We start from the raw sequence: 26,275 nt of genomic DNA, 5'->3' as shown, positions 1-26,275 counted from the left end.
AGCTTGTGGTTCTAGTACAGGCAGGAAGAATTTAATTTTACCTGTTCACACAAATACTCAACTATTTCTCATCCAACATTGTGTAAATATATCCCAAGCTTAAAGACAAGGTCAGATTGCTGAATGTATCGAGCTTGCTATTACAGTACAAGAATTTGTTTTAACTTTATTTTCAGGTACAGTTTCAGAATATATAGAGCATAGAAAATGGTATATTTTAAAGGCATATCAGGTAGAAAGAATATCCTAAAATATGTTTGGCCTGTTAAAACTCTAGTTCAAACTGTTTTGGAATTTTTTTTCTTGGTATGCAGAACATTCCCATCTGTTCTGTTTTATGTGGCATCATGCGTATGCTGCTGTTTGTACACTGTGGTGTGCGTGCTTTTCACTTTTAATTAAAGGGACAGATCTTTTACTGTGGAATTAAGCTGTGTGTTCATGTATATATACATCTTTATTTTAAATATTTGCTCTATAAATGACCTGAGCATTATCAAGGCAAGAAACTGAAGAAGCATCTCTTCAAGTCAGTGGCATAACAGCTTAACTTACAATTTTACAGGACTGCCTTCTAGATATAAGATAGTTTTAATCCATATTTGCTTAAGAATTTCCCTTACAATTTCATGTTTGAATAAAATTAGCAAAATGCCTAGCTAATAGTCTATCTGTTTTCAACCTTAAACCTGCATCTGCTTATTTAAGACAAATTTTGCTTGCTAGCAAAATTCAGGTTTTGAATCCGAAATGTATTCAGCAAATGGTAGAAACACTTTTCTAAAAAGTAGGGTTGGAAAGGAGGAAAAAGTAGGAAAAATAATTCTTGAAATTCGGAGCATTCCCACTAAGAGGGAAAAAAAAACCAAACCTGACAAAATACTAGCATCATGTTAGACTGGTGAGAATGCATTTTGCTCAGACTGATTTGGGTTTTTTACTATTATTATTACTTTCAATGTGTTGTCCTGCTTACTCATCTAATTTCTTAAGAGTCTTGTTGGGCTTTCTTTGCTTCTGAAAGACAAGTAGTACATGCCAAAGCATTTTAGGATGTTCAAGGAATGGAGATGGAACTATATGACCTATTACTCATGTTGGAGACAGTTCCTATACTGTTATGCACCTGAACTTTTACTCTGTGAAAAATCAAGGGTGAATTATCTGACCATCAGCTGATGTATAATGCAGTTAAGTATCGACTTTAGTAGAGCTACACTAGTTTATAATAATGAATTTCTTCTACATTAAGTGCAAAACCTCATTCAAAACCTATTTACTTTTTTATTGCCTGTGTATTGGGCCAGCTGTAGTGAATATACTGAAATAAATACATGGTTAGTGCTTTTACAAAGTCAAATCTATATTTAAGCATCAAAGCTGTGACTAACCAGAAAAAGCCACTTCATTCATTCTCCACGCTGATCTCCCAACTCCAAAATCACCATCAGCCAAAGCCAGTATTACACTGCTGAGCACTTAAGCCTAGTATTACAGTACAGATTTATCTCACAAAATTATTGAAAAATAAAAATCACCAAGTCATTTTATCTTGAAAAACTATCCTGGAATTCATAAGCATAGTAACTGCACTCTGATTTATTTAGTAGGAGTGTCTAGTTCAAGTAAAATCCACAAAGGAATTTAGAATGAATATTTTAAGGGAAAATTTCCTAATGGGCAGACTCAGGGAATGCTTTTGTAAATGACATATTAGCCATGAAATCACTATATAATAAAAGCCCGGTGTAATAAACATGTTCGGTTTGGCTGTAAAAACCTAAATTTGGCATTGCTTGATCACTAATTTGCTTAGAAATTTGCAGATGTAGGCAAGGTAATGCTTTTTTTTTCCTTTTCTTCCTTCCAGAAAGACTATGCACAATGCAAAAATAAGGGGATATAGAACTTGAATGGGGTATTCCTTACTGCTCAGACTATTCCGGTCCCAAGTTGTGCAGTGAATTTGCTGGTAAATTCTCCCGCCAAAGGTTCTCTACGCTTAAATTAAATGTGAAAGAGAATCAAGAGAATCAGTTGCTGGAGTACAAAAAGGAGTTGTTTACTTCTGCAAAGCAAGTGGTTTTAATAAAAGCTTGATGACACTTACTGCACATGACAAATAGCAGAACACTAGTCCTCTGCCAGAACAGACGCACTGAGTGCAGCTTTGGCTTTTTATAACTGTTCGCTTTTTCACTGTGATCTGGGCCTCATTTTTCACTCCCCCTATATTTATCCCATCCCAAAGGGATACATTTGGTCCAGGAATATAGTTAGCATATTGCTTACAAATTAATTTGCATGGGCTTTATTTGTAATCTACTAGAGGCCAGGAACAAACTGTTAATGTCTAGTAAAGGGAAAACCATTTATGATGATGAAATATGTAAAAGAAGCAACTTGGCTCTGTCGTGCTCAGGCCCCTGACTTGTAGGTGCCAGGCATTCCATTAAACCTGCCTTTTTTTTTTAATTCTGTTTCATATCAAGAACACAGTACATTTTTAGAGAAACAATACCTTTACTACAAAACCATGTAAATGATTATATACAAAATGGTTACTGGAATTTGGTTTTGTACTGTAGTGACAGAAATAACTAGCTGCTGACATTTATTTACGCTTCCTTAATACTAGGTACATAACACCACTGATCAGAGTAAAGGCAAATGCAATCCAGGCTAAGACGAAGGAATAGCCATATTGGCCTTCAGAAACGTCAATGCTATATTCATTGCTCTTGTGTAGTTCTTCATGCCTATCTGTATAAATGGAAGCTGCAATCATAACACACAGACCTGGAGGAGGAAGAAAATAGTAAAGTTTAGCATCTTAAAATGTTATCGATATGCATAACTATTCATTGTCTCTCTTCTGTCAGCTGCTTCCACCAATGTTCTTTTTTTGAAGACACTCAGTTTCCGTCCTCAAACTAAACCGGGAGCATTTCAGGACATGTTTTCAGTTTCTTTGGCATGGATTAAATTTGAAGTGCTGTTGTGTATTTATGTCATTTGCAATGAACACAAAATGATTCTAAACATCTGGATAGTTTTAAAGACTAACAAAAAATTAAGGAAGCACCTGCCTGTAACAATTACAGAGTTATTTAATTTGTTCAATCAGTTCAGAATCTCAGATTCTTTCCCTTCACAGTTTAAATTACTTTATTCTGAGCAGTGATGTCATCCATGTTTTAACTGCCTAAATAGTACAGAATGGAGCACTTCACTGTTCAAACAAATACGAGGGATAAGCTATGACCCCAAAGGCCCTACAAATTTCTCATGCAGCTCATTCTTTTTGAAACCTTTTTGCCCTTCCCTTTCCTACTTTCGTGTAAACATCATTAAAGCCGCAAGTGTTGAAAAATCACTCACATGACAGGAGCTGGATAATAGAGGTTAACACAAATCTTTCTCCTTGCTTTAGACGGAAGAGTTGAAGAATGAAAACCAGAAATGCCACACAACAGAAAATAGTAGATAGGATCATGGTGGCCTGAACAGCCTGAATTGATTGATATTCTGCAAAAACAAAAGCAGCCTTGATTAAAAATACAGTTTCTCTCTTTGCCTACTCCTGCAATGAGTAGGGGGGCAGAGCTATGTTCTCTAAGCAGGAGTTCAGCAGATACAGCAAACCAGTTGTGCATGCCTTGCCTACGGTGGTTCTTCTCTGCTTCCTTGGTATTAATACAGCCAGTGGTTTAAGGACTTCTAAAAGCTCCTCATAAAACTGAATAAAAATACTGAAGAGACTGTTCCTCCCACACCACATCCTTTGCTACCATCTATGTACTAAAAGCACAGTGAAACTGCCAGGTGTCCCAAATGGCTTACAAGTGCAGACCCGAGGGTCTGACCAGACCTGGAGACAGCTCTATCCAGTAAGACGTAACCAGACAGGATATCCACGCTCAGCACAAAAGATTCCTTTGACTAAGCTTTTTCATCCTGTCAATTACTTCCCTGTAACTAGGAGCTAAAGTTACCAATAAATTTGTAACTACATGTAGCTGCTTTGTGTAACTTTGCTGCAATAATACGGCCAAGTTAAGCTACATAGATAACCTCCTTACAGCACCTCTCCTCCAGCATAGCTCCACTGCAGTTAGTAGGTCTGTGAACAGCAGACATACCTGAGCTACTCATAATCTAGCTAGTCTGGGTACCTAATTTCAATGAATGCATAGTAAGACAGACATCAAATGCAAATTCATTAAATTCGTGTTAGCTTAGATATGCCTGTGTGTAATGGGTCATCTCACTGCAGCACAGACAGGCTCTAAACCAACTTGATACTTGGAAAGCACAGTTACTTTATGGATACATGGCTCTTCAAATCATCTACCTCTTTAATATACACAAAGATTGAAAGTATAGAAATAAAGTAAATGTAACATTTGAGAATGTTTTTATTTTTTGTAAAGCAGGATGTTGGGCTGTGCTGTCTATTAAGTCCTCTTTGTTAAAACTTCAGCTTGTGTTCTGACTTTCTTCCACTTTTTCCCCCATCCCTGTATGCAGTCAGTATTTTTAGGTTCTTCTTTGGAAGTTAAAGTTCAATTCTGAGGCAAATTCTACCACTTCAGCCACACTTTCAGATTACTTCACTGTTTTTACCTGATCTAATTTTTTAACAACTCTTTAGCACTCGTTCTTAGTTGTGTTTACTCTCTTGCACTGGGCTTTCAAGTGCACCTGACAGTTCCCTCTGTTTTCCTCTTACAGAAACTGTTGAAACAGTTTGCTTTTCCAAACTGAAAAGCCAGTATTAAAGTTTTTAGAAGACCCGAGCAGTTAGAGCATGCAGCTTTTTGAACAAATATATTATTGCCCCTGCAAATTTCATAGCAATTTCACCAGATCTCCTGCTAAAGGAACTGAGACGTAGGCATGGAGAGACACTCACCTCTGAACTGATCAGTAATAGCCATACAGGTGCTAATATTCGTGGCACACATTCTCCAGACATCTGTAGAAAAATTATCTCCTACCCACCAGGCCTGCAAAATAAAAGTAAAGGGCTCTTACAGGAAAAAAAAAAACCCACAAACCCACAAAACTTCTTCGCTGTCCAAGTGCCTCCTGATCAGATGCATCAGCTGGAACAAATTTCTGTTCACTTTTGATAATTAATTGTTCAAACTAAATTTGAGATCTAATGGCATTTTGGAATAAAGGGTATATCATTATTCACATGTCATTTTCATTTTAGACCTGTGTAAAGTAGAAAAGGGAAGAGACGGCAACCTTAAACATCCCAAAGCACAAGGGATTTTCCACTGTTTGGGCAGAAATTTTGGATAGTCAGTGATTTCTCACTCCTTAAGACACCTACACAAGATCTGCTTTGTTCACCCAGACCCTGTTAAGGATGCACAATTCTTTAAAGGCACAGCATTTTTTAATTCGCAGGAAATAGCAGGGTATATATCTATGAAATAGAAGACCTTTATACATTTTCTGGTTCCTGACATTGAATTGAATTAATCTCAACTTAATGTAGCTGTGCTGTCAATGTGCAAATGCAGTATGTACACTATGGCATCTGACTGGAGTGGCTAGCAACAAATTTAAGATCCTCCTGTGGTATTTCTGTTTTGATATTTTAACATTTAATGCAAAATAGTACTACAGTGACTGAACAGATTTTTACAGTAGCCTGGGAAATGCTGCAAGCACCCCACACAAGTGGCATTTCCTCAGGAAACCCATTCCCATTCCGATAGCTACCCAGGCCTTTGTTTTGACTAGAGCTGGAAAAATATGACTTTTAAATATGACTCCTGGTAGCATCTGCTGCTCAAATAGACCTTCCAGAAACCTCACAGCTTACTGTGCAGCTTTGCAAACAATACTGCAATAAAAACTATAATATATTATGATAGTAGGCATATGTGTAATAGGAACGCTGTGTGTTAAGAAAAAGCATTACTTTCTCAGGATGCCATTCATTTGGATTTTGCAGTCAAAGTTCAATATATTATTTTTCAGCTCTGAGCACTATATAATCCTTTCAGAGTTATTTTCATTACTAGAAAAAGCCTCTGAAGATGATAAAATTTAATAGAAGGTGATTACACAGTTTAAGTTCGTAATTGTTTAAAAGTAGCTAAAGACACAAAGCAGAGGGCATAGGGTTTTATTTCTATAATAATTTGATTTGTATGTAGCAGGTCTGAACTAAGAATAAGTTGCTTTGTCCACTGTCCTAGCTTTCTAAATATTCAAAAGAGCAGGGTAAGACAACCTGCTTTAGTGCTCAATTAATGACCTCCTTCCATGGAACAAATCAACCAGCTAACTGAAAGATAACATCTGATCTTGTACAATTTTTGCAATAAAAAGTTGTGGGTAACACATCATTTCACTTGGAGCATAGTCTTGGAAAAGACTATGGGATTCAAACCAGCTTCACTGAGTACAGTAAAGTATTTTCAGCAGACAATTTTTTTAATCCTAAAAGCCTGTACATACACCGAAACTATTAGAGAAAGAAAGACTCCAGTGCACAGTTAAGAGTACCAATCAAGATAGTGGGTTGTTCCGGAAAGAGGAACATTCAATTAAGAACTACATGCAAATACTGGAAGGTAAATTCTTTCTGGTCAAAAAAATAAAAAGGAAATTTGAAAAGAATGCAACATAAATTATTCTAAAACTTTGTGCTGAAACTGCTTAACTGAATGGAAACAGATAAATTCACGGTGTCTCTCGTCATTTAATGGGCATCTTGGACAACCACTTCTGAGGCAAAGCATACCTTGACTGAAATTAGCTCCATGCATTAATCATGAGCTATGTGGCTTCATGTACTTGACACTAAAGGACAATAGATTTTTTACCCCCCTTTTCCTCATATCTAGCTGAACCAAGTCCCATAGCTCCACCCTGCAAGCATGGTAGTATTTGTAAATATACTCCCTGGCCAAGTATCTCACAGGGGAGAAGATTAGCTGCATAACATGGGCTTATAACATGATGCCATACAAATGTATGGCATGTACTTGTACTGTGTTACCCAGGTATACCAGCAACATGCGTATTCAAGGCACTTTTGTTACAAAAAGGTATAAGCAAACCAGTGTGCCGAACAAAGTTACGTGTTTTCAATAAGTAAGTTGAAGACAACTAGACAATAACCTCATTTTTATGAAGCAAAGAAACACCTGTGTGTTTGAGAGAAAAAGAGAAGAAATGACACTTACATTGTCGATAGTTGAGATGAACAGCAGTGCTGCTGAGGTTATGTGAAACACAATAATGAAAGCCAGAAGAATCAACATCCTTGATCTGTGGAGGGTTTAGTCTGAGATAAATCTGTTAAAAATAAGAGCATATACGATCAGTCTTTAAAAGCTGCTAACTGATCCACCTGTCATTACACTATTTCACTGTGGCTGTGACTAGTCAAGGTCAGCATGAATGTATTTCAGAGCAAGGGTGCTGTTAGAGTCAGGAACATCATATGCACTTTGAGTCCACAGCACACATTCTTTCTCCAGAGATAAAAGATTTCATGTAATCAGACTTCACATCAGCATAACAGCTTTCTGTTTGTTATATGTGATACGTAACTAGCATCACTGGTGTTAAAATGAATCACAACTTGAAATGAAGCCAAGAGGTGCATTTTGCAACCTGCCAGTGGGATGGCTGCAGTGGATAAACACACAGAGAAGTTTCTTTCTGTGTGCTTCTCCAGCAAGGATAGAAAACACAGAAAACACTCCTTCATGTTGACTTCTAGAGGAGTACTTTTCAAATTACAGCCTCATTTGCATCTGATGCTACAATTTCCACTGGCTTTGGTAAGGTCTTGTTTCAACTATGCTTTCAAAGTAGGAAGAAATGCAGATTTCAAAAGGATGCTTGTAGAACAAAATTAAGTGCATCAAGAACTACCTCCTAGATTTAGTAACAGCTATGTCGTACCTTAGGTTTCATGTAGGCTGTCCTTTGTTCATGTAGTTACAAGTTTTATCCATTGATGAATGACTTAAGGCTACCATTTTCTCCAATGTATTGCTCTGACTGGGAGTGTTGAATAAACCCATTAGTCATGTAATAATCCAGTTAGTTATGTTATGTTCGGTCCCTTAATACCCTCTATAGTCTACCTATTCTCTTCATACCTTATCTAACCCATTTATTACCATTTCACATCTCAAATGAAAAAAAATATTCTTATGTACAAAGGAACCACAAACTTTATTTGAACTGGAATCCCCAGGAAATCTGTGGGCGCATAACAAATAGGTTAGGGGAAACTACTGTTACTAATACATAGAAATGTACAATTGCTTGGTATATCTGTTATCTCTTTCTTCTTGTGTAAAAATGCTTGCCAATTAATACATGCTATATTCTGTAAGGAATCTGCAGTCTTGCAGATATTTTCTTTGCATTTAATGTGCACCATTCTGTAGCATTATCTGCATGTTGTCACTCATCAGTACATGAATGCATGTTTCTCCATTTTCTTTGCTTTGGACACATCCTCTTATGTCAAATGATCCCACTCACACAGTACAGCAAATATCCAGAAAAAAAGGCAGTTACGATTTTTTTTAAGACTTCCATTATTTTTTTCATGTGTAACCCTCTCTCCCCTACTGCTATTTACTAGAATCACGAACCACATGGAGAATAAGCAAATAAAAGGACTACTTTGACAGCATTTTTAAAGCAGCTCCACTGGCATTCTCATCAGGCCAAAATACAACTACTCTGCAAAGCTTAAACAAAAAGATACCAGACAGCATATGAATACATTGAATAGAGACTAGAAGTTCCAGACTAATCCTTTACATCTACACCGCAGTATAGCGTTTCACTGCAGTACAACGCTGTAACAAGCACAAAGCCAAACAGTATTAAAGTGCTTTTGAGAAAATGAAAATTGGTCGGATAACCTTATATCCATATCTAATTGGAATGACTGTATGGGAAAGTTAAGTCAAATCCTAAAATAAGGAAAGCAGCTACTCAAGTTTTTACTCCTTCCCATTTTTTCACTGTTAAACTTTGCCTTCTCAGCCACAACAAAGAACAGAAGTGGTAATTTCCTCCAAAGAGCCGATTCTGCTGTATGACTCAAGATCCTCTGAATCTAGTTCTGCTTCTAGAAATGTCATTCATGGCTCACTATCAAGCCTTTCTTGAATGAAAGGAAGGAAGAAGGAAAAGAAGATATTTTGTGGTTTTGTGTAATGCCACATCAAAATATTTTCATTGTGAAATATACTAGTCTACACACAGCACTCTCTTGTCTTGTGGTTGGGTTTTTTTCTGAGTTTCATTTGTTGCACAGATGGTATCTAAGCAGACAATAATGCCAACAGCCATCTGCCATATAAGGAGAGAGAATCAAATTGTACTCAGTATTATTTTAAGAATAACAATACAATTTAATCTTATTACATGAAGCATCATAAAGTAAGAGAGACAGAAAAATGTAACCTAATTAAAACCAATCTTGCAAAATCAAGACTTGCCAGCACAGAAAAATCCACTTAATCTTCAATCAAGTGAATGTTTTTGTTTTACTGCTTTCAGCCATAAACAGAAGTGTTTCAAACAGGATGGATAAACATGTATGGGTGATGAGGAGAAGGCATTTTACGTTTTACCCAAATAAAGCCAAGATTAAATGAAAGAGCTTTTTGTTTTGTCTTTACAAAAAAATAAAGGACAGTAACAATAATTTGATGTTTCTGTCCTGAAGAACCTTCATAACAGCCATTTTTAGATACTTCCTCCTGACTTGCTGGCAGTGGCTCCTTTCATGAGCTGCTACAACTTCTGTGCACACGGTGCTACAACAACTATACACAGATACAGGAATTAAATACGCTGGGGGAAAGGCAGGAGACAGACCAATTCCAAGTAATTAATACCAGGAAAAGACAAGAAGAACTTGTTACCCAATCTGTCATGCCTGAGCAGGGATCCCAGAAGTGCACAGAAAGATCTGTGGACTTCAATCACTCCTAGCAACATTCTCCTCCTGTGGAGACCAAGGAGTGTCTCTGGTTCATCACAGCCTGTGCAAGGAGTAATGAGGGAAGGAGGGTCTTCCAGCTAAACTCTATGTAATCTGTATGCAGGAAGCAAAGAGCAGCTTCCTTCTTCTAAGATGCAGCCAGCAACGACACAGAAGCTCCTACAGTATCTGCATCCCTCTCAAGGCAGAAATTCTGGACTTCATCTCTCAGGGGGGACTATTAGCAACCAGTCCTCCTCCACTCCAGACAATGCTGGAATTTAAAAGTTTATTTTGGAGACTCAAGATCCTTCCACTCCCTCAGCAAGAAGCCCTTCCTTCCCCGATCCTCTGAGGACAGTCTGCCTGGGTACCTCTCCTAGCAGCAGGCAGCTCCTTTTCTCTCTCTATGAGCAAGGGATGGACACAGTTATGTTGTCACATGGAGAACTTCTGAGAACACTGTTTGCATTAACATTCAGAATTCTTACTTTAATAATTTATTACTAACCGAACACTTTGGTAACATCCTATTCTGCATACTAGCTGTAGTCCTCTGTTTCTCATTCAACATTAACTGTTTCTCAAGGGCTCTCTTCAGGTTCACAATTGTTCCCAGTTCTTTTAGCAGCAGCTGAAAGTCCTGCCAAAGCTTGCCAAACCAACAGCATGCCACCTGGCAGCAGCTTTTGCCTCGCTCTTCCAAAATGGAGGGTACTTGCAAGAACAAATAAGCTAGCACTACTGTTCAACCTGGATGAACTAATTCTGCTCGACAGAACAACCAGCAATTTGGGTTAGATTAAAATCCCATCATCTCTTACATTTAATGCGTGCAGCCACAAGAAAATACTGCTTAAAAGGGGTTGTTAATAAGAACAGAAAATGCATTTTTAAATCACATAAATTTGGGACTCTAGTACTTTGTACTATTGCACTGAACAAGAATCTGCAAACAACTAGATCAAGAAGATGCATAGGAATGATCAGACTCTTCAAGTAAAACTTTGGTATCAAGGTGTGATCTGATAGGGGATTCTGTAGTAATTTTTTCCATTGCTGTTTTGCAGCTTTGGAAGCACTGCCCTATTATCAGTGCTAATACATGCTTCTATGAAAAGGTTTCTTGCTCTTACAGAAGTCTTGCTCTTAAATGAACTATTGCTCAACTCTTCTGTTTTAGTCTCTTGATTATAGGTAAGAATATTTGTATTGATAAAAAAAAGCTTCCTGGGCAGAGTAATTTTTTTTACTTTCTATCAGTTGAAGTAATATGCACTATGCTCTCAAGTCAAAGTGTTAACGATTTTTAAGTACACTGCCTTTAGGCATGGACGAAGACGGGGATGATGCAGCAGATACTGTTCATCATTCCCCAAAATGGTTTGAATTCTTTTAATAATTTTTACACACACACACACACACACAGAAGAAAAGCTTTTTGGACACACTATATTTGTCTTTAATAGAGATGATGGAGCCACTCTTCTCAGAAGTACATGATGAAAAGACTAGAGGCAACAGTCACAAGTTACAATAAGGAATACTCCAATTGTGACAAATGTATTAATTATATTCAACGAGCATGATTAAGCACTGGAGCAGGGCCCAAGAGACTGTGGAATCTCCATTCTTGGGCATCTTCATAACCTGACTGAAGCAAGGCCCAGAGCATCCTGAACTAACTCCCTGCTTGGAGCAGGAGTCTGGACTGGAGACCTCCAGAGGCCCCTTCCAGCTCTGCTCTCCTGTCAATCTCTAGCTATTTCAGGAACCTCCCTGTACTAATCTCCAGCACAGCTCTGACAAAAGAGAACATAAAATTTTACTTAGCTCATCATTTGACTTTAAAAAAAGTTTTCGGGGTTATAGTAAGAATGACATTGGATGTCAACATGAATTCTTCAATTGCAAGAATTCATCATTTAATACCACTTTACAAAGTATGTTTTAAGGCAGAAATGTACAGGTACAGCTGAGTTAGAAGTGCAGACTGCCACTGAATCCAGAAAGAGTAAGTTATGAGAATCCTACTGAACACATCCAGATTTGCTGTGGTAATAGGGTTTCCCACAAATACTTTTAAGTTGCAGGACACTTACACAAAACACATTGAAAACAGAAGTCCAGTTATATTAACAACAAAGATTTTTTCAATTAGTGCAGAAGAACTGTTTCTGGGTAATACTCCAGTGCTACCTTATTTTGCACAGGGAGGATAAATGCAGCAGTCACACTTATCTTTAATCTTTTCAGTAATACAGACTATTGGAAGCAGTAATTTGCACTTTCGTTATGAGAGCCTGATGTGCTTTACAAGAGGTGGCTAAGAAGGGCCTCTGCTATAATCTTCTAGACATGCGGAGGCAAGTACCTTTTTACAAGATAAAACAGTACGACAATCACAGAACTGCACAGTAAAAAAAAGTATCCAGTCCAGAGTTCCCATCATTTCTGTACTGTAGTAAGCAAACACTTACAAAACTGGATTGCCTCCCTATGTCAAACTCCCCACCCCCCTGCAAAAAAAGCCTCAGTTTATCTTTAAGATAAAGTTTATCTTTAACGTCCAGCAGTACAAAGAAACATGCCTATTTGAATTTTTTCTGCTGTTTAGTACAGCAAGCAAGCAAAAAGGAAAACTGTCTTTGACAGTTGTTAGCAGAAGGTTTATCGCTACTTTCCAGTCCAGATGTCATGTCCGCAATCCATACTTTCCTTTCTTCCCATGCGGTTAAATTCTGCTGCCAGGCTATTTCTTGTGTTTGTGCATATTTGATTTTTGCAACCAGAGGAACATGTACCTAGTACAGTATGTTTATCCTGTGCTCATTTGCATCGAGAAGAATAAAGCTTATCCTGCAACATTGTCTGCTGCCCTCACTTCCTAAGATCAAGTCAGTTTTTTGGATCATCTTCATCTGAGTCCATGTACGAAGAAAATCTTAACACAGACAATCCTGGTTTATACTCCTAGAAACACGGTGAAAACATCGCAGATCAGCTCCTGCTCTGTACAGACCAAGGCTGGAGGTGTGCAGACTGCTCATCACCCATATTTAGTGTGCTGAAGAGACACACCCAAAAGAAGGGGTAGAGGATCCTGCTAAACAAGTTACCATACCTGCAGCTTTCTGCACTGAGATTTTTCATTGCAACTAGAACAACAAGTCCTTGGTCCATCAATAAGCATCCGATTCAGCTGAACTTTCTTGAGGTCACTGGTGTAAAACTGAATCAAAGTAAGCCTTAATTATCAATTCTTCTGCCCCTCAGTGCTATAATTAAGTCTGCATATGTGAAGTTAGAAGAAAAAGCTTGTATACTGGTGGCATGAGAAGTCTGTCATCTTGTGATGCATCATAAGATGTTTGGATTTACATGGTAATCACTTTGTTCTGCTCAGCATTCTTCTGCCACATCTCATGGTGTGTCATGACAGAGAACTTACGAGCTGGCTCATGTTTTGCCTGTACCATTGTCTCTAAACTTGCATAAAATTCCCTGGTTTATAAGGAATAGAGTGATACTGTTAACTTTTTTCTTTTTCTTTTTTTTAACCAAATATGAAGGGTTCTGTTTTTCTTGTGTGATTCTCAGAACTGGAACCAAAAGTGAAGTTCAGACAGCAGAGTTTCTCCCAAACTAGCAAAAGCTTTGAGAATTTCAACAATCCTCTAATGCCTAAATATCAAACAACATAAAGGACAAGAAAATCAGGAAATTTAACACTAAGGGAATTATACCAGTTGAAACAACTCACTCCAAATTCATTATTCCTTCAGCCAGAGTTAATTTAACAATTGGGAACACCAACATTACAAGATAAAATTTACTGAGTGATATTCCTTAAAACAAGGCAGATAATGTCCAAACTCTTATACTTTCTTTCTACACTTTGCCCTTTCGGTGTTCTCCAAGCTGACTATTGCTCTGACCCTATTCACGTCTGTGGTATCTGTACATTAATCCATCCTTTCAGTAATTTCTATTGGATCACCTGTCTGTCATTTTTTGTTGCTGCAGGGTTAACCTGGCCACATGCCCAAGCTGCAAGGCTGGCCTGACAGCAGTGCCCAGCGCAGCAGCCCATCCTCACTGTCCTCAGTGTTTCTGCGCACCCCTGTGTGTTGCTGTGCACATACCCCAGCTGTGACACATTTGGATCCTTTCCATCAGCTACAGAAGAATCCTTCTGTCATGCAAGGAGAAGTCTGGAAAGGATAAGCACATCCTTGTACCGTTCTTTTTTTTTTTTTCCTGTGTCATCAATGCATATTGGAAAAGAAAAGAAAATACAACTAAAGCAATCTCGTTCCATTTTAGATGGTGACTTGGAAGCCTTACTTTAAGGAACCAGCCTTTAAACATTTTGTAGGACAGGAGTGCTAATCTTGAAGCTAACATTGCATGTAGATTTATAAACAGCATGCAAAGGTTTTGCTGCCAGTAATCCCTGAAAAACATATTGATGGTTCTCTAGTGCACAAAGTGAGCTGCTACTGTTAGAGCTCACAGGTGTACAAACTACACAGAAAATGAGTTTTCTCTTTTATTAAAGTCGTATTTATTGGTGTAATTCAGTAATTAAAAATATAGGTCTACCAAGAGATGTGGAAGTCCCTGTATTTGTGCTCACATATTCTCTGTTTTCAGGGAATCGAATATATTGTAGAACTGGACCCTAGCTGACCTATTCTTCATGTTCAGGTGTAGATTCAAATTCTGACCTGTTTTCATGCTCAGGTATTACAGAGCTAACAGTCAATACAGAAACAGTATGTCCTCTTTCAACCAGTGATCTCTTTAGCCAGCTAGCAAACCTCCAAGAAGTGCTGGCTGGCTCTGACTAGACCTCTACAATATTGAATGGGAACCTGGGAGGGAAGTGCAAAATAAGAGTAACAGTCTACACCTGTCCTGGTTTCAGCTGAGATTGAGTTAATTTTCTTTAGAGTGGCTGGTATGGGGCTATGTTTTGGATTTGTGCTGAAAACAGTGTCGATAACACAGAGATGTTTTAGTTGTTGCTGCACTAGCCAAGGACTTTTCAGCTTCCCATGCTCTGCCAGGTGCACAAGAAGCTGGGAGGGGACACAGCCAGGATAGTTGATCCAGACTGACCAAAGGGCTATTCCATACCACATGACATCATGCTCAGTATATAAAGCTGGGGAAGAAGAAGGAAGGGGGGGACATTTGGAGTGATGGCGTTTGTCTTCCCAAGTAACCACTACGCATGATGGAGCCCTGCTTTCCTGGAGATGGCTGAACACCTGCCTGCCCATGGGAAGTAGTGAAGGAATTCCTTGCTTTGCTTTGCTTGCGTGCGCGGCTTTTGCTTTCCCTATTAAACTGTCTTTGTCTCAACCCTCGAGTTTTCTTACTTTTGCTCTTCCGATTCTCTCCCCCATCCCACCAGGGGGGAGTGAGCGAGCGGCTGCGTGGTGCTTAGTTGCTGGCTGGGGCTAAACCACGACAACACAGCAGACAGGCTCCCACCCAATTTTTTCCTGGTATGAAGCTAAGCATGAAGAACAATGTACGCTCCTCAAGAAATAAAATTTCAGGCCCCTGCTTGACGCTGCACTTGGAATCAAGAGGGCTAAGTGTCCTGTCAGCCCAGATGGCACAGACACCATCAGCTCTTTTTGCTTATGAGCAATCAGTTCATTGAGAACACACTCAAGCCCATAGCTCTTTGTGCTACCTATTTTATGTGGAAGGAAGAGAGCTTCTCACTTACGCTTCCAGCTGCTTTTCAAAGTCCTTCATCACAAAGCAAGGAAATCGAAGGAAATGAAACAATGTTCCCTGCACACAATCACTGTATGTAGGCAAAAAAAAATCAATACAGCAAAAATTAATTCACAGTATTTTCTAGAGCTCTATGTGAATTACAACGTTTGCTTTTTTAACTCAATGGCAGAAAATGACAGTAGGGTCATTCTGCCAGATGTAGATTTGTTGGTGCCCTTGCAGCAGGCTGCGTTAAGACCCAGCAACCTTCAGCACAATTAAAGCAGTCAGCTTCTTGTATTTTGACAGTGAAATATAGGGGCTTGGAGACAAACTGGCAAGATATGGTACAACCTAGTTTTTATCCAGCTTCTTTCAGAAAATCTTGCCTTGCAACCAAAGCCCTGAGATCTGCTTTTTGTGTGCACCAAGATTAATATAAATGTGCACCTATAGCTTAATAAAGCCTTTTGTTATCATGGCAGTTGGGTGTTTGTCCATCCTATTGGTACTGCAGGGGACTGCCTGAACAATAGTAAACTTACAGTGAATAAGCTCATGTTCTTGGCCTACCTGTCACCTACGTGTGAGGGAATACTGAAGCACCCTTTCAGCTCTTTCTGAATCTCTTTCATAAACACTAAATCTTAGCTCCTCCTCAGAAACCCTACCTAGTTACCAAAAGTAGAACAGACAATGCTTACAGTTAGGCCTGGCAGATCTTCCCTGGATTTCCTCTGTTCCTTCTCACCCTGTCCTCCTCATTAGATCTATGCTATTAAGCCAGAACTCCAAAGTCTGGGAAATTATAACCCTGCTATCCCATACGTTTCCAAACAAAAACAAGAAAAAAATTGCAGCAAAACTGTGAAGTGCTAGCTTTGAGTACTGAGACCCAAAGAAGCTGATGTTTCTAATTTCTTAGGAATGTTTTTAATAAAGTTTTGACCTAAGGATGCCAGCATTTCTGCCCCTTCTGTAACTCTGTCGGTCATTTATTTGCAAACAAGTCCGGACTGGGTTTAGACTTGCCCTGCCACTCCTTTCACTATGGCCCCACTGTGTGCACTGCAGAGGGAAGTCACTCTGCCATGAAGCCTTTGTGGGCAGACTGAGCAGAAGAAAACAGGCAGGACCTATGGGAAAACACAAACACAATGCCCTGTTGCAGGGTGGGGAAGTGGCGCTTACAGGGAAAATGAGCCTTGTGACGTCTTACCTGAAAATCCTAAAAAATAGCTTCAAGCTTAAAAGATTCAAGATAGATGTAGTCAAACACTCCAGCAAAACCTGTAAGAGAAATGTAACAACCACTATATGCTGAGAAGACAATTTAGCAGGTACAGAAGCCAGCTACCTACACCAACAGACCCTCGACTACAGGCATATTTGAATAATAGTCTTTAAGTCTTCATCTTTTCAAAACTGCTCTTTAGAGGTTTTTGTGTGTTCAGCAGAAAGACAATGTTTGTCCTCCTCTAGCAGCACAAAGCAGCACCTTCCTCAGAAATAAATCTTTTATATAGTCTTCTTTTTCCCTAATGCACTTTTTCTTGTAACTGTACTTTTGCACTAAATAGATAATCATAATCTCAGATTTAACCTGTTCTATGTCTGCTTCTAAATCCCAATGGAACCCACAGTGGTGTAAGGTAGGCTGCCTTATTACTAAATAACACCTGAAATGGTTACAATGGTTACAATAACACATTACAATGGTTACATCTCTAATTCCCATCACAGTCCTTGCTTCTGCCCTGCACCTTCTGCTCATCCACCTTCAGTTTATGCTGAGAGTCACATGCCTTTGGAAAAATGCTAACAAAAACTGTCTTTAATGAAAGATACCCCATGGAAGCAATCTGTTCAAGAGATCAGTTCTCAAAGGGCACATATTGTTTGCGAAAACCCAGCAGTAATTTGAAAGAAGGAACTGCTTGGATACTGTAGTTTCTGGTTTCTTACAAACATAAATGTATTCTCTCAGCTTTCACAGAGGCATCTGCAAAATACATTACAAAACGTTTGTAACTTGAAGTATGTATGGTTAGAGCTTAATTGTACACTTAGAAATTGAAAAAAAGCACACATCTTTTCAGGCGTTCAGTGCATCCTCTCTGTTCAGCCAGTTTGCTTTAAGTTGTGCACCGGATACCACTTCAGCATAAACAAAGTTGTGGTATACATTAAAACCTTCTTAACAATCAAGCTGGTCTAAAAGTACTAAAAGATTGTTTTCCTAAGCTAAACAAGGCAAGAACTTCTCGTTCTGACTTGTTCATTTTCAAAGATGAAGACAGACTGGGGATATGCTTGCTTGCAGGTCAAGGCAAACACATGGAAGGAAAAAGAACTGTTTAACATAAAGATGAAAATAAATGGCTATAAATCAGGTGTGAGCACATTTAGGATGGAAATTGTAACTCTTAGAGCTGTCAGGTTCTGGAACAACCTTGCAATCACCATAGCATGGGAAAAAAAGACCCGCCTCCACAAAACGGGATGATGTGGTCCAGTGATTGTGCTAGCAGGGCAGTAGACCTGGTGACCCGAGAGGTCCCTCCAGTTCTGCACTCCTGTGAAGGCTATCCCAACAGTTTCTTTGACGTCTCCGTATGTTTTGCAGCATGCTTTTGCATGATACCCATGCCCTTGGCACTCTGCTGAATTCTCTCCTGTCTTTCAAAGACTTCAGGTAATGCTGGGAGCAATGCCAACTGTTGATCTGTACAGTGGAGTAATACAAGCGGTGATCATGGGACTGACGACATACAATCAGCTTTAAGGGAGGATTCACTTCTCAGGTGGGCGATAAAGCTACAAAGAGTGAGCAAGGCCTGTCCCCCTTTTCTGAGGGTGACCTAAGGGCCACCGTTGCCTCCCAACACTCAAGAGCAGTGGTCAGGAACCACAGAGCTCTTTGCAGCCTGCTGGCACAGCCCTGCCTGTGGCTCAGAGAATCAGATGGCCGTTTCATGGAGCTGGGATAATGACATGGGGGTGTACCAACAAGCTATTCAAGCTATGAGAAGCCTCCTGGGAACCTGCTTCTGAAGCAAATAACTGAACTGAGGTGTGGCCTGGCCTCACCCCTGCTCAATCACTGTGTGGCCACATTTTGATGTCAAGGTTGTCCCCATTCAATACCTCGGCAAGGCAAGGAGGGACAGACCAAGTATAATACCAGACCTTTTCATCAGGTTGACAGATTAAATGCATCCTCAGTCTGATCCAATGAAAAGCAGAAAAAAACCCACACCTGCAGCATTAACTCCAAGCATTAATACAGTGCTGAGAGCAAATCTCAGACCCTGAGCTCTACTGACTACAGACTGCTGCTTATCCAGAGATTATTCCAGATACAACAGAACAGCTCGAGCGATTTATGTTGTTCCACCTAACTAACCAACAAACAAAGGCAGAAAAGGTCTGTCTTTCCAGACAGAAAGCAATGCGTTTAATTCAGTAGAAATGAAAGCTGATATTGTTTTAACTTTGGCAGATGCTCTATGGAAATTGCTAGCAATTAAATGTGTTACATTCACTGTTGTAAAATTTTCAAACTGCTTGTTTTGATTTGGCTTTGACTAGCTCTGTACTGAGAAATTTTGGTTTTAGTTATTTCAGAGTTTACACATCATCTATCAAGAGTGTGAAAATACATCTCTACTGACAGTACAACAGTTGGCTATAAAATAAAAAGAGCAAACTCTTCCACAACCACTACTATTTTGTTTCACAGCAATACTGTAGCATATGATTGGATTTAATACTCAGCCTACCTTCAGAATGTCATTTTTACATTCTAATTTGTAATCGGTGCAATTAAAGTAAAACTTAAAGGCTGTCATGTGATCTTTAGAGTTCAGGTAGAAGGGTTTCTAACACTTGTTTCATTGCACAGTTGAGCACACTAGTTGCACTGCTCTTCTACCCTCTGGCTGCTGTATACAAACAGAGCCCAGTCACCTCCTGCTACTACCTGCATCAACTTCGCTCTGCCCTACGGCTCCACCTCAACCAGGCTGGCTGCCCGTAAAGTGCTTGGGTCACTGCAGAGCCACATCTCTTCGTAGTAGCCACAGTGCCAGGTAAAGGCCCCATCAAGCATGCTGGCACGTGATAAATGGGCAGGCTCAGCCAGCTCTCTTCAGCTCTACATTAGATTCTTCTCGCAGCCTCTAGACTTCCGTTTGTTTCTGTGTTCGAATTAAGCAGCTGGTTTGTTGCTTTCATGGTTGAGAACTGTCAGCCTTAGAGACCCGATGAGTCTGCAGACTGCCTGCAGAGACCACCATCAGCACATGCATCTCAACACGGATATCTGGGGACTTTGGAAGGTCACCTTCTGCCTGGAAGAAGGCCATAATTTTGATCTATTTCAGGACACTTAACACCTGCATTAAACACCTGAGGGAGTGTTCATACTGCCCACCTTGGCTGTTTGCAGCCTGTGCAATTCCAAACACAGCGCAGTGTTTAAGAATCGGTGAAGCAAACCATAAATATATATCCTATAGCCATCTCTAAGGGGTGTTTGAGTCAGTCCACTTTCTGCCCCACCTACAGACTCCTGTGAACATCTCTACACAGCCAGAGGGTTGTATTTTAAGGTCACACCCAAATTATGAGGCTTCACCTGGCATGCACATACCATCATTAAACCTGCCCATGAAACTTCATAGGCAAAATAAAAAGGCGTAATTACATTTTCCCCATTCAGTGAAGAAATAATAACTCCTTTGATGGATGAATTCAGGCCATCAGGCTTTCTCTTGAATCCCACCCAGCAAGATCTGTTTTCTAAAAATTAAGATGCTTATCTTCCTAACAAAGTCATGAGCATCACCTGGCATACTGAGATATATTTTACAAAATTATCTTCTCTCTAAAATAGTAAAGCTTTCAACAAAAATAGAGGAGACTGAGACCCCACCACAAAGATCACCAGTTTGCTTTGAGCATCCAAAAACCAAACAAACCCTAACAAACGTTGAACAGCTCCATGAATGGAATTCCTTAGTGCTGTGCTTATGTATCCCCTGCTTTCCCTCTGAGACTGATCTGATTTCAATAAAAGCTGTGCATTCCTTTCTACTTTCAAATTTGGCTGTGCTGAAGTATCGCATGGATTTTCTATAAAGTGTTTGGTACACTTCAGAGTAAATCTCTTTCTTATTAGTTCCTGTATAACACAGTGCCTCATTCTGCTGGGTCTTCTTCCAACAGGAACATGGCAGTAGGACCCAGAAAGTACATCTTCTGCCAGCTAGCAATATAAAAGATCTTGTCCCCAGAGACCTACTTATCTCTTTAATTAAATACATCCTTGTACTGATATATGTGGTGGTGTCACATCTTACATGATGCTCAAGACACAAATAGAACTTGAAGTTTAAGTGGAAAACCAAAATATACACAAACCACTGAAAAGGGAAGAGTCTCCTTGTGCTGTCATCCATCTCACTTTTAAATGGACAGGAAAACAGCATTATGAAAGGAGACAGACTACAACTAATACACTTAGCAAAAGTGGAAGGTCTTGCTCCTCTAAATATCCATATGGGACTCATCAGTACAACATTCTTCCAATCATTGTAGGAATGTCAAACCCAAGATGGGAAACAACCTTGAGACAAACAACACAACAAAAGAAAAGCCCTGACAATGGAAGTAAGAGAAAGATACAAGGCAACTGTGAAGCAAGAGATGCTAATAAATCAAGGGGTGAAGAGTGCATTAACTGAAAGCAGGTGTAAGATGAAGGTAGAGATGTTAATTTCTTTTAAGCAATGTTGGCCAGAAACAGTAACTACAGCATCTAAGAATTCAGACAGAACCCTTGTCTAAGAGAATGATGGTGCAGCAGCCTTCAGCCTTGACCTGCTCAGTCTGTTGAACAACTTCATTTATTAACAAGGTTTTAAACTGTGTAATCAAATAGAATACACTGTTTTTCCTCACTGGCAGATCCACAGCATAATCAACACTGTTTGGGTGCTTATGATAGAAGTCTTTTCAAAGACCATGAATAAAGAATACAACACCAGTAGTGTCTTGTCTACTGATAGTATGTTGTTTTTATTTTAAATGATATTAACTGACCATTTTCCTTCCCAAATGAGCATACTGACAAGAAACTGATCACCTCCTAAGAGTTTTCATGGTATTACTGCATTTCACCTTGAGTTAATGTTGATGGCTATCAGCAGAATAATTCCTGGTTTCCTGGATGGGCAGATAGCTGACCTGGTAACATCCACATCAGCCATGCAGCTCACATGATAAAATCTGTATACATCTTTATTCAGCATGGAGGATGACTCTTCCCCCAGGTATCCCAACAGTCTATTCTCCAACATTATTCTACAAGTTCACAAAGGGATGCAGAGGATAGCAAGAGTTCTTTCTTTCCATGTCTTTGAAGCAAAGGTCAAGTCCTTACATCTTACACTGAATAAACTCACATCAGCTTCTGGTGAACATGTTTTCCATATACCTTTGTTTCCACTCCCACTTCGATGTTACCAGCTGTGGTAAGTACCTATACCCCAGCCGCATTCCTTAGCATGGCATTTAATTTGTCACACACTCTTACTAAAAAGCAGCTGGACTCTCCAGTAAACTGCAGTTCACGTTTCTCCCCTCACTGAAACTCATGCCCAGTACTCCCCCACCATTTGTGTGGGTTCCTGCCTATTCATCTCTGCAGCCACCTGCCATGTCAGTCCTGGCAGTCCAGCCTCACAGGTCTTTTCCTGAACTACCCTACCCTGCCTGGACAGCAAAGCCTTCAAAATCAGCATCAGAGAGCAGGTCTGGATGGAAGAGTCATTACAGACTATTTTATTTGACAGGAAAAACACCTGCTCAGGCAGGCAAGAAGGCTTATTTTACATAGCTAACATACCGCACTCTATGTACGGAGTCTGAAAGTAAGTGAAGAGAAAGTGCTACTTTTTCTTTTTTGATGGAGATTAGCCAGCCATAGCTGTTTACTTCCAAAGTTCCTAAAGAAAACTCTAAGAAAATCTAGTGTGTATCTTACAGCTATTTGGTGGGTTTCTTCACAGCCCTGTATCAAGTCAGAAGATACTTCTAAGATGCTCAACTGCAATAATTACTGACCATTTACATATTATTCCCAAGTGTTGGGGGGAAAAAAAGACCTTCCTGCACCATGTGAACAAAGTATTTCTGCCAAGAAATTAATGGAAAGCCGAACTGCAGGTTTCTTGGTGGCAGCATTCTGTGAGTATGACCAAGCCCTGGGTATTTCTGCTGAGGAAAGAACAGCGGTACACTAGAGATGTCCAAACAAGGAGCTGACCTCTAAAATTCAATACTCAATATTACAAGCAACCCGTGTTACTGAAAGCTGCCTGTCTGGTATCTGGCACATAACCTCCCGGGTACAAGTTGGACATTACAGATAGAAAAAAAAAAACACCAGTGAGAAAGACAGGGTGGCTTATTAAAACTGTACTTCGATTCAAGTGGAAAAACGTTTAACGCTGGCAAAAACTTCATAACCCGAAAATCTGCACTGAATTATATATAAGTGTAGTTTCCTTCCACTAGGGGGGGGTCAGCTGCCAAAAACAATCAGACGTTATTGTAGTATACGCAAACTGCACTTAGAGTACATTAAAAAAAAAAAAAAAAAGAACTATCCTGTGGAGACAGCGAACTTTCTGCTGGTTTGGCCCAGCCTTTGAGTCACTTGCCATGAGCCCAGTTTTCCCGCCCCGTCCCGCTCCCCGAAGCCGAGCGGACCGCCCGGGTCCCGCGGCCGGAGCGCCCCAGGGCGGCTGGGGCAGGGAGCGGGGCCGGGGCCGCGGCTCGCCCGGGGGCGGCGGCAGCACTCCCCGGCCGGCCTCAGGGCGAGCCCGCCAGCCCCGAGAGACGGCTCGGCACAGCGGCCGCCGGCGTGCCGAAATAAAATTTGGTCTGTAGCAAACCGACCCCTTGATTTTTATTTTTCCCTCTTTTTTTGCGGCTTCTTCCTCCCCTCGCTGGCAAAGCCACCCCCTTCCCCCCGCGGCGGCCCCGGCCCCGGCCCCGGCCCCCGCCCCGCTCACCCCCGCGCCCCACGCCCGGCCGAGGCTACTCACGGGCGGAGCGGGCGCGGCGCGGGGCCGGCGGGCAGCACTCCGCGCGGGCTGCGACCGTCTGGCGGCGGCGGCGGCTGCCTCCCGCCCGCCCTCCTGCAGAAATGATGTCAGAAGCGAACTGGGTGTGGAAAGAAAATAATTTTCGAAAGCGCCCCTCAGCCGCCTGCGAAGGCAGAGGTGTGTGAGTGTGTGTGCGCGGGGAGGGAGGGACGGGGCGAGCACGGGAGAAACTTTTCCCCGCCCGTTTCCACTCCGCGGCGGGCGGGCATCCAGGCGCGCCGCCGCCCGGCCCTCCCCGGGGGCGCTCGGCCCGCCGCCCCCTGCGGCCGGGGCCGGTCCCGTGAGCGCTGCCCCGGCGGCGCCCCCGGGCCGCGGCGCCTGGGCAGGGCGGTCGGGGCTCCGGCCGGAGGGGATGCCACCAGGCGGGCGCTCGTCCTGCTCCCCGGGCGGCCCCCGCCCTCCGTCTCGGCGGCGTCGGCTGAGGCGGGAGCGGGCCGGACGCTGGCCCTGTCGGGAACGACGGCTCCGTGCCCGGCAGCGGAGTGTGGGAGGCGGCGGCGGGGGCCCCTCCCGCCTCAGCACACCCGTCCCGGGGAGCCGCGCACGGCGAGGGGCGGCGGTGCCCCGCCAGCCGCCTGCCGGCCTCCTGTCACCGAGGGCGAGGGAAGGGGCAGGAAGGATGGTGCCTGCCCGGCGACAGGGCGAGGGCTTTCCCCGGGGAGGACGGGGGGTGGGTGGGGGAGGCCCAGGGCGGAGCCCCCACAGGAGCCGTCTGTGGGGAAGGGAGCGCCGGTCGCCAAGGCGGCCGGGACCGCCCTCCCCGGGCCGGCAGCCGAGCCCCGCGGGGACCCTGTCCCCGCACCGCAGGCCCGGAGAGGTCGGGCGGGAGGACGGCGGCGCGCTGTGCCGTGCGGGCGGGGGGCGGCAGAGGAAAGGCGCCATTTCCAGCCGGCGGTGCCGGCCCGCCGCGCTCCTGCCGCCGGACATTGTGTAACCCCGCCCGCCGCGGGAGGCAGCGCGGCTCTCCGCGCCCCCTCCCGCCCTCAGCGCCGGGCGCCTGCGGCGGCGCGGCGGGTTCTTCCTCCCTCGGTGGGACGGTGTGAACGGCTCCGGCCCCCCGCAGCGCCTCTGAGGGGCGAGCCCGGGGCTGCCTCGAGCGACAGCGAGTGCCGTGCTAAGCCAGAGCCTCCTTGGCGGGGAGCGTAGTGCCGCCGACTCTCGGCTGACAGGAGTCTTGTCTTTTTCGTCAAGGAGAAAAACTTGTGTGTGGAGAGCTGAGGAAATCTCTGTTTATAAAGCCACCTCCGGGCAGCTCAGGTGAGCCCCAGGGGTACCTGCTTGCATCTCACGAAGCTCCTCTCTCCTGAAGAGGTTCGCTAACCACCATCGCTGCTAGCAAGCACAGTAACAAGCTGTGTCTGTTCTCGCCTTAGTTTTCACGAAATACATGACAAAGTAAAATAATGGCCGTCGCCAACTGGGTGATGCTATTTAACTCCTACTCGCAAGCCGAACGAAGGCTGTAATTCAGCTTTTTGGCTGCCTTGCAGGTTTTGGTGTTGGTACAGCCTCTTTGCTTGCTCAGAGGGCCAAAAGGTCTCGCCTGCTGTTCAGGATTAGCTCTTACCACTGCGCAAAGTTGGTGAGGAAATCTGGCTGTTCCAGTGTGACGTCAAGCTGTCTGTTTTATGTTTGTTTTCTTCTGTGTTTTACCTTCTGTTACATTTCTGCACAAGTTGCTGTTAACATTTGTTTCGGATGTTTAGCTAAAAACTAGATCATGACTCTTTGGATTCAGACTGTACATGCAAGTTTATGGGCAATGTTTCCCAATCCCAGAGATTACCTGTTCTGTAAGAACTGGAGTGAATTCCAGCAACGCCATCCCTATTCCTAAAGTCTTCACACATATAGCAACTATTATGTTGAGCAAAACACTTGCATTGGTTATGACTCAAAAACTAGTAGCATGATCTTAATTCATTGCACCTTCACCCCTTCTGAAGCGCAGCATTAGTGGCCATGTACAGCTGTTAGGAATTTCATGTGTTGCTAAAAAGCAAAATTATATAAACACTGAAAGAGTTGCTTCGGCAGCCTAAGCACCACCAACTCCACCAAATGCTACAAGCAATTCAACTGGAGTAAATGGTATTCGGTGGCATGGTAATCCCTCTTACAGTGTCATTTTCACTCTGATATTAGCTTTAGCTCTATTACAACTACCAAATGTAAAAAAAATCTTGTGTTCATAAACCACTTCGGAATCACACACAAGAATATCCAGTGCCATAAACAGTCCCCACTGTTCACTAAGACTATAGGTTTCTATGTGGTCATATATTCCAAGTTTCTGGATAGAGGGACTGGCAAAGACCTCTAGTGGCTGCTTCCTTTGTGCATCACCTATTTTCTGGTAATTGCCTTGTGG

At 42.0% G+C, this 26,275-nt stretch overlaps 1 protein-coding gene across 4 annotated transcripts; it reads right to left on the bottom strand.

Annotated features, from left to right (window-relative positions):
- Positions 1-24,538, bottom strand: EMP2 (epithelial membrane protein 2). Of its 4 annotated transcripts, XM_072878225.1 has the most exons (7): positions 23,845-24,538; positions 16,950-17,020; positions 15,738-15,818; positions 7,215-7,326; positions 4,916-5,009; positions 3,382-3,528; positions 1-2,799 (listed from the first exon to the last, which is right to left on the bottom strand). In XM_072878225.1, exons 4-7 carry the CDS (start codon positions 7,290-7,292, stop codon positions 2,615-2,617), a joined length of 504 nt encoding a protein of 167 aa, XP_072734326.1. In that variant the 5' UTR covers positions 7,293-7,326; positions 15,738-15,818; positions 16,950-17,020; positions 23,845-24,538; the 3' UTR covers positions 1-2,614. The 4 variants fall into 4 exon arrangements, with proteins under 4 accessions (XP_072734326.1, XP_072734327.1, XP_072734325.1 ...); XM_072878226.1 differs by lacking the exons at positions 15,738-15,818; positions 16,950-17,020 and adding an exon at positions 7,942-8,040; XM_072878224.1 differs by lacking the exon at positions 15,738-15,818 and having other exon boundaries at positions 2-2,799.
- Positions 24,539-26,275: the final 1,737 nt, after the last annotated feature.

The sequence above is a fragment of the Ciconia boyciana genome, chromosome 13 (genome assembly GCF_034638445.1).
Source record: "Ciconia boyciana chromosome 13, ASM3463844v1, whole genome shotgun sequence".
Classification (NCBI taxonomy): Eukaryota; Metazoa; Chordata; class Aves; order Ciconiiformes; family Ciconiidae; genus Ciconia; species Ciconia boyciana.
This window is presented reverse-complemented; position numbering and strand designations above follow the sequence as displayed.

Excerpts from the sequence above, each read along its gene's own strand:
- EMP2 (XM_072878225.1), bottom strand. The coding sequence starts at position 7,292 with ATGTTGATTCTTCTGGCTTTCATTATTGTGTTTCACATAACCTCAGCA. Across the intron at positions 3,529-4,915 it reads TATTACTGATCAGTTCAGAG|AATATCAATCAATTCAGGCT; the intron begins GTGAGTGTCTCT and ends TTGTTTTTGCAG. Across the intron at positions 2,800-3,381 it reads TATTATCCAGCTCCTGTCAT|GTCTGTGTGTTATGATTGCA; the intron begins GTGAGTGATTTT and ends TTCCTCCTCCAG.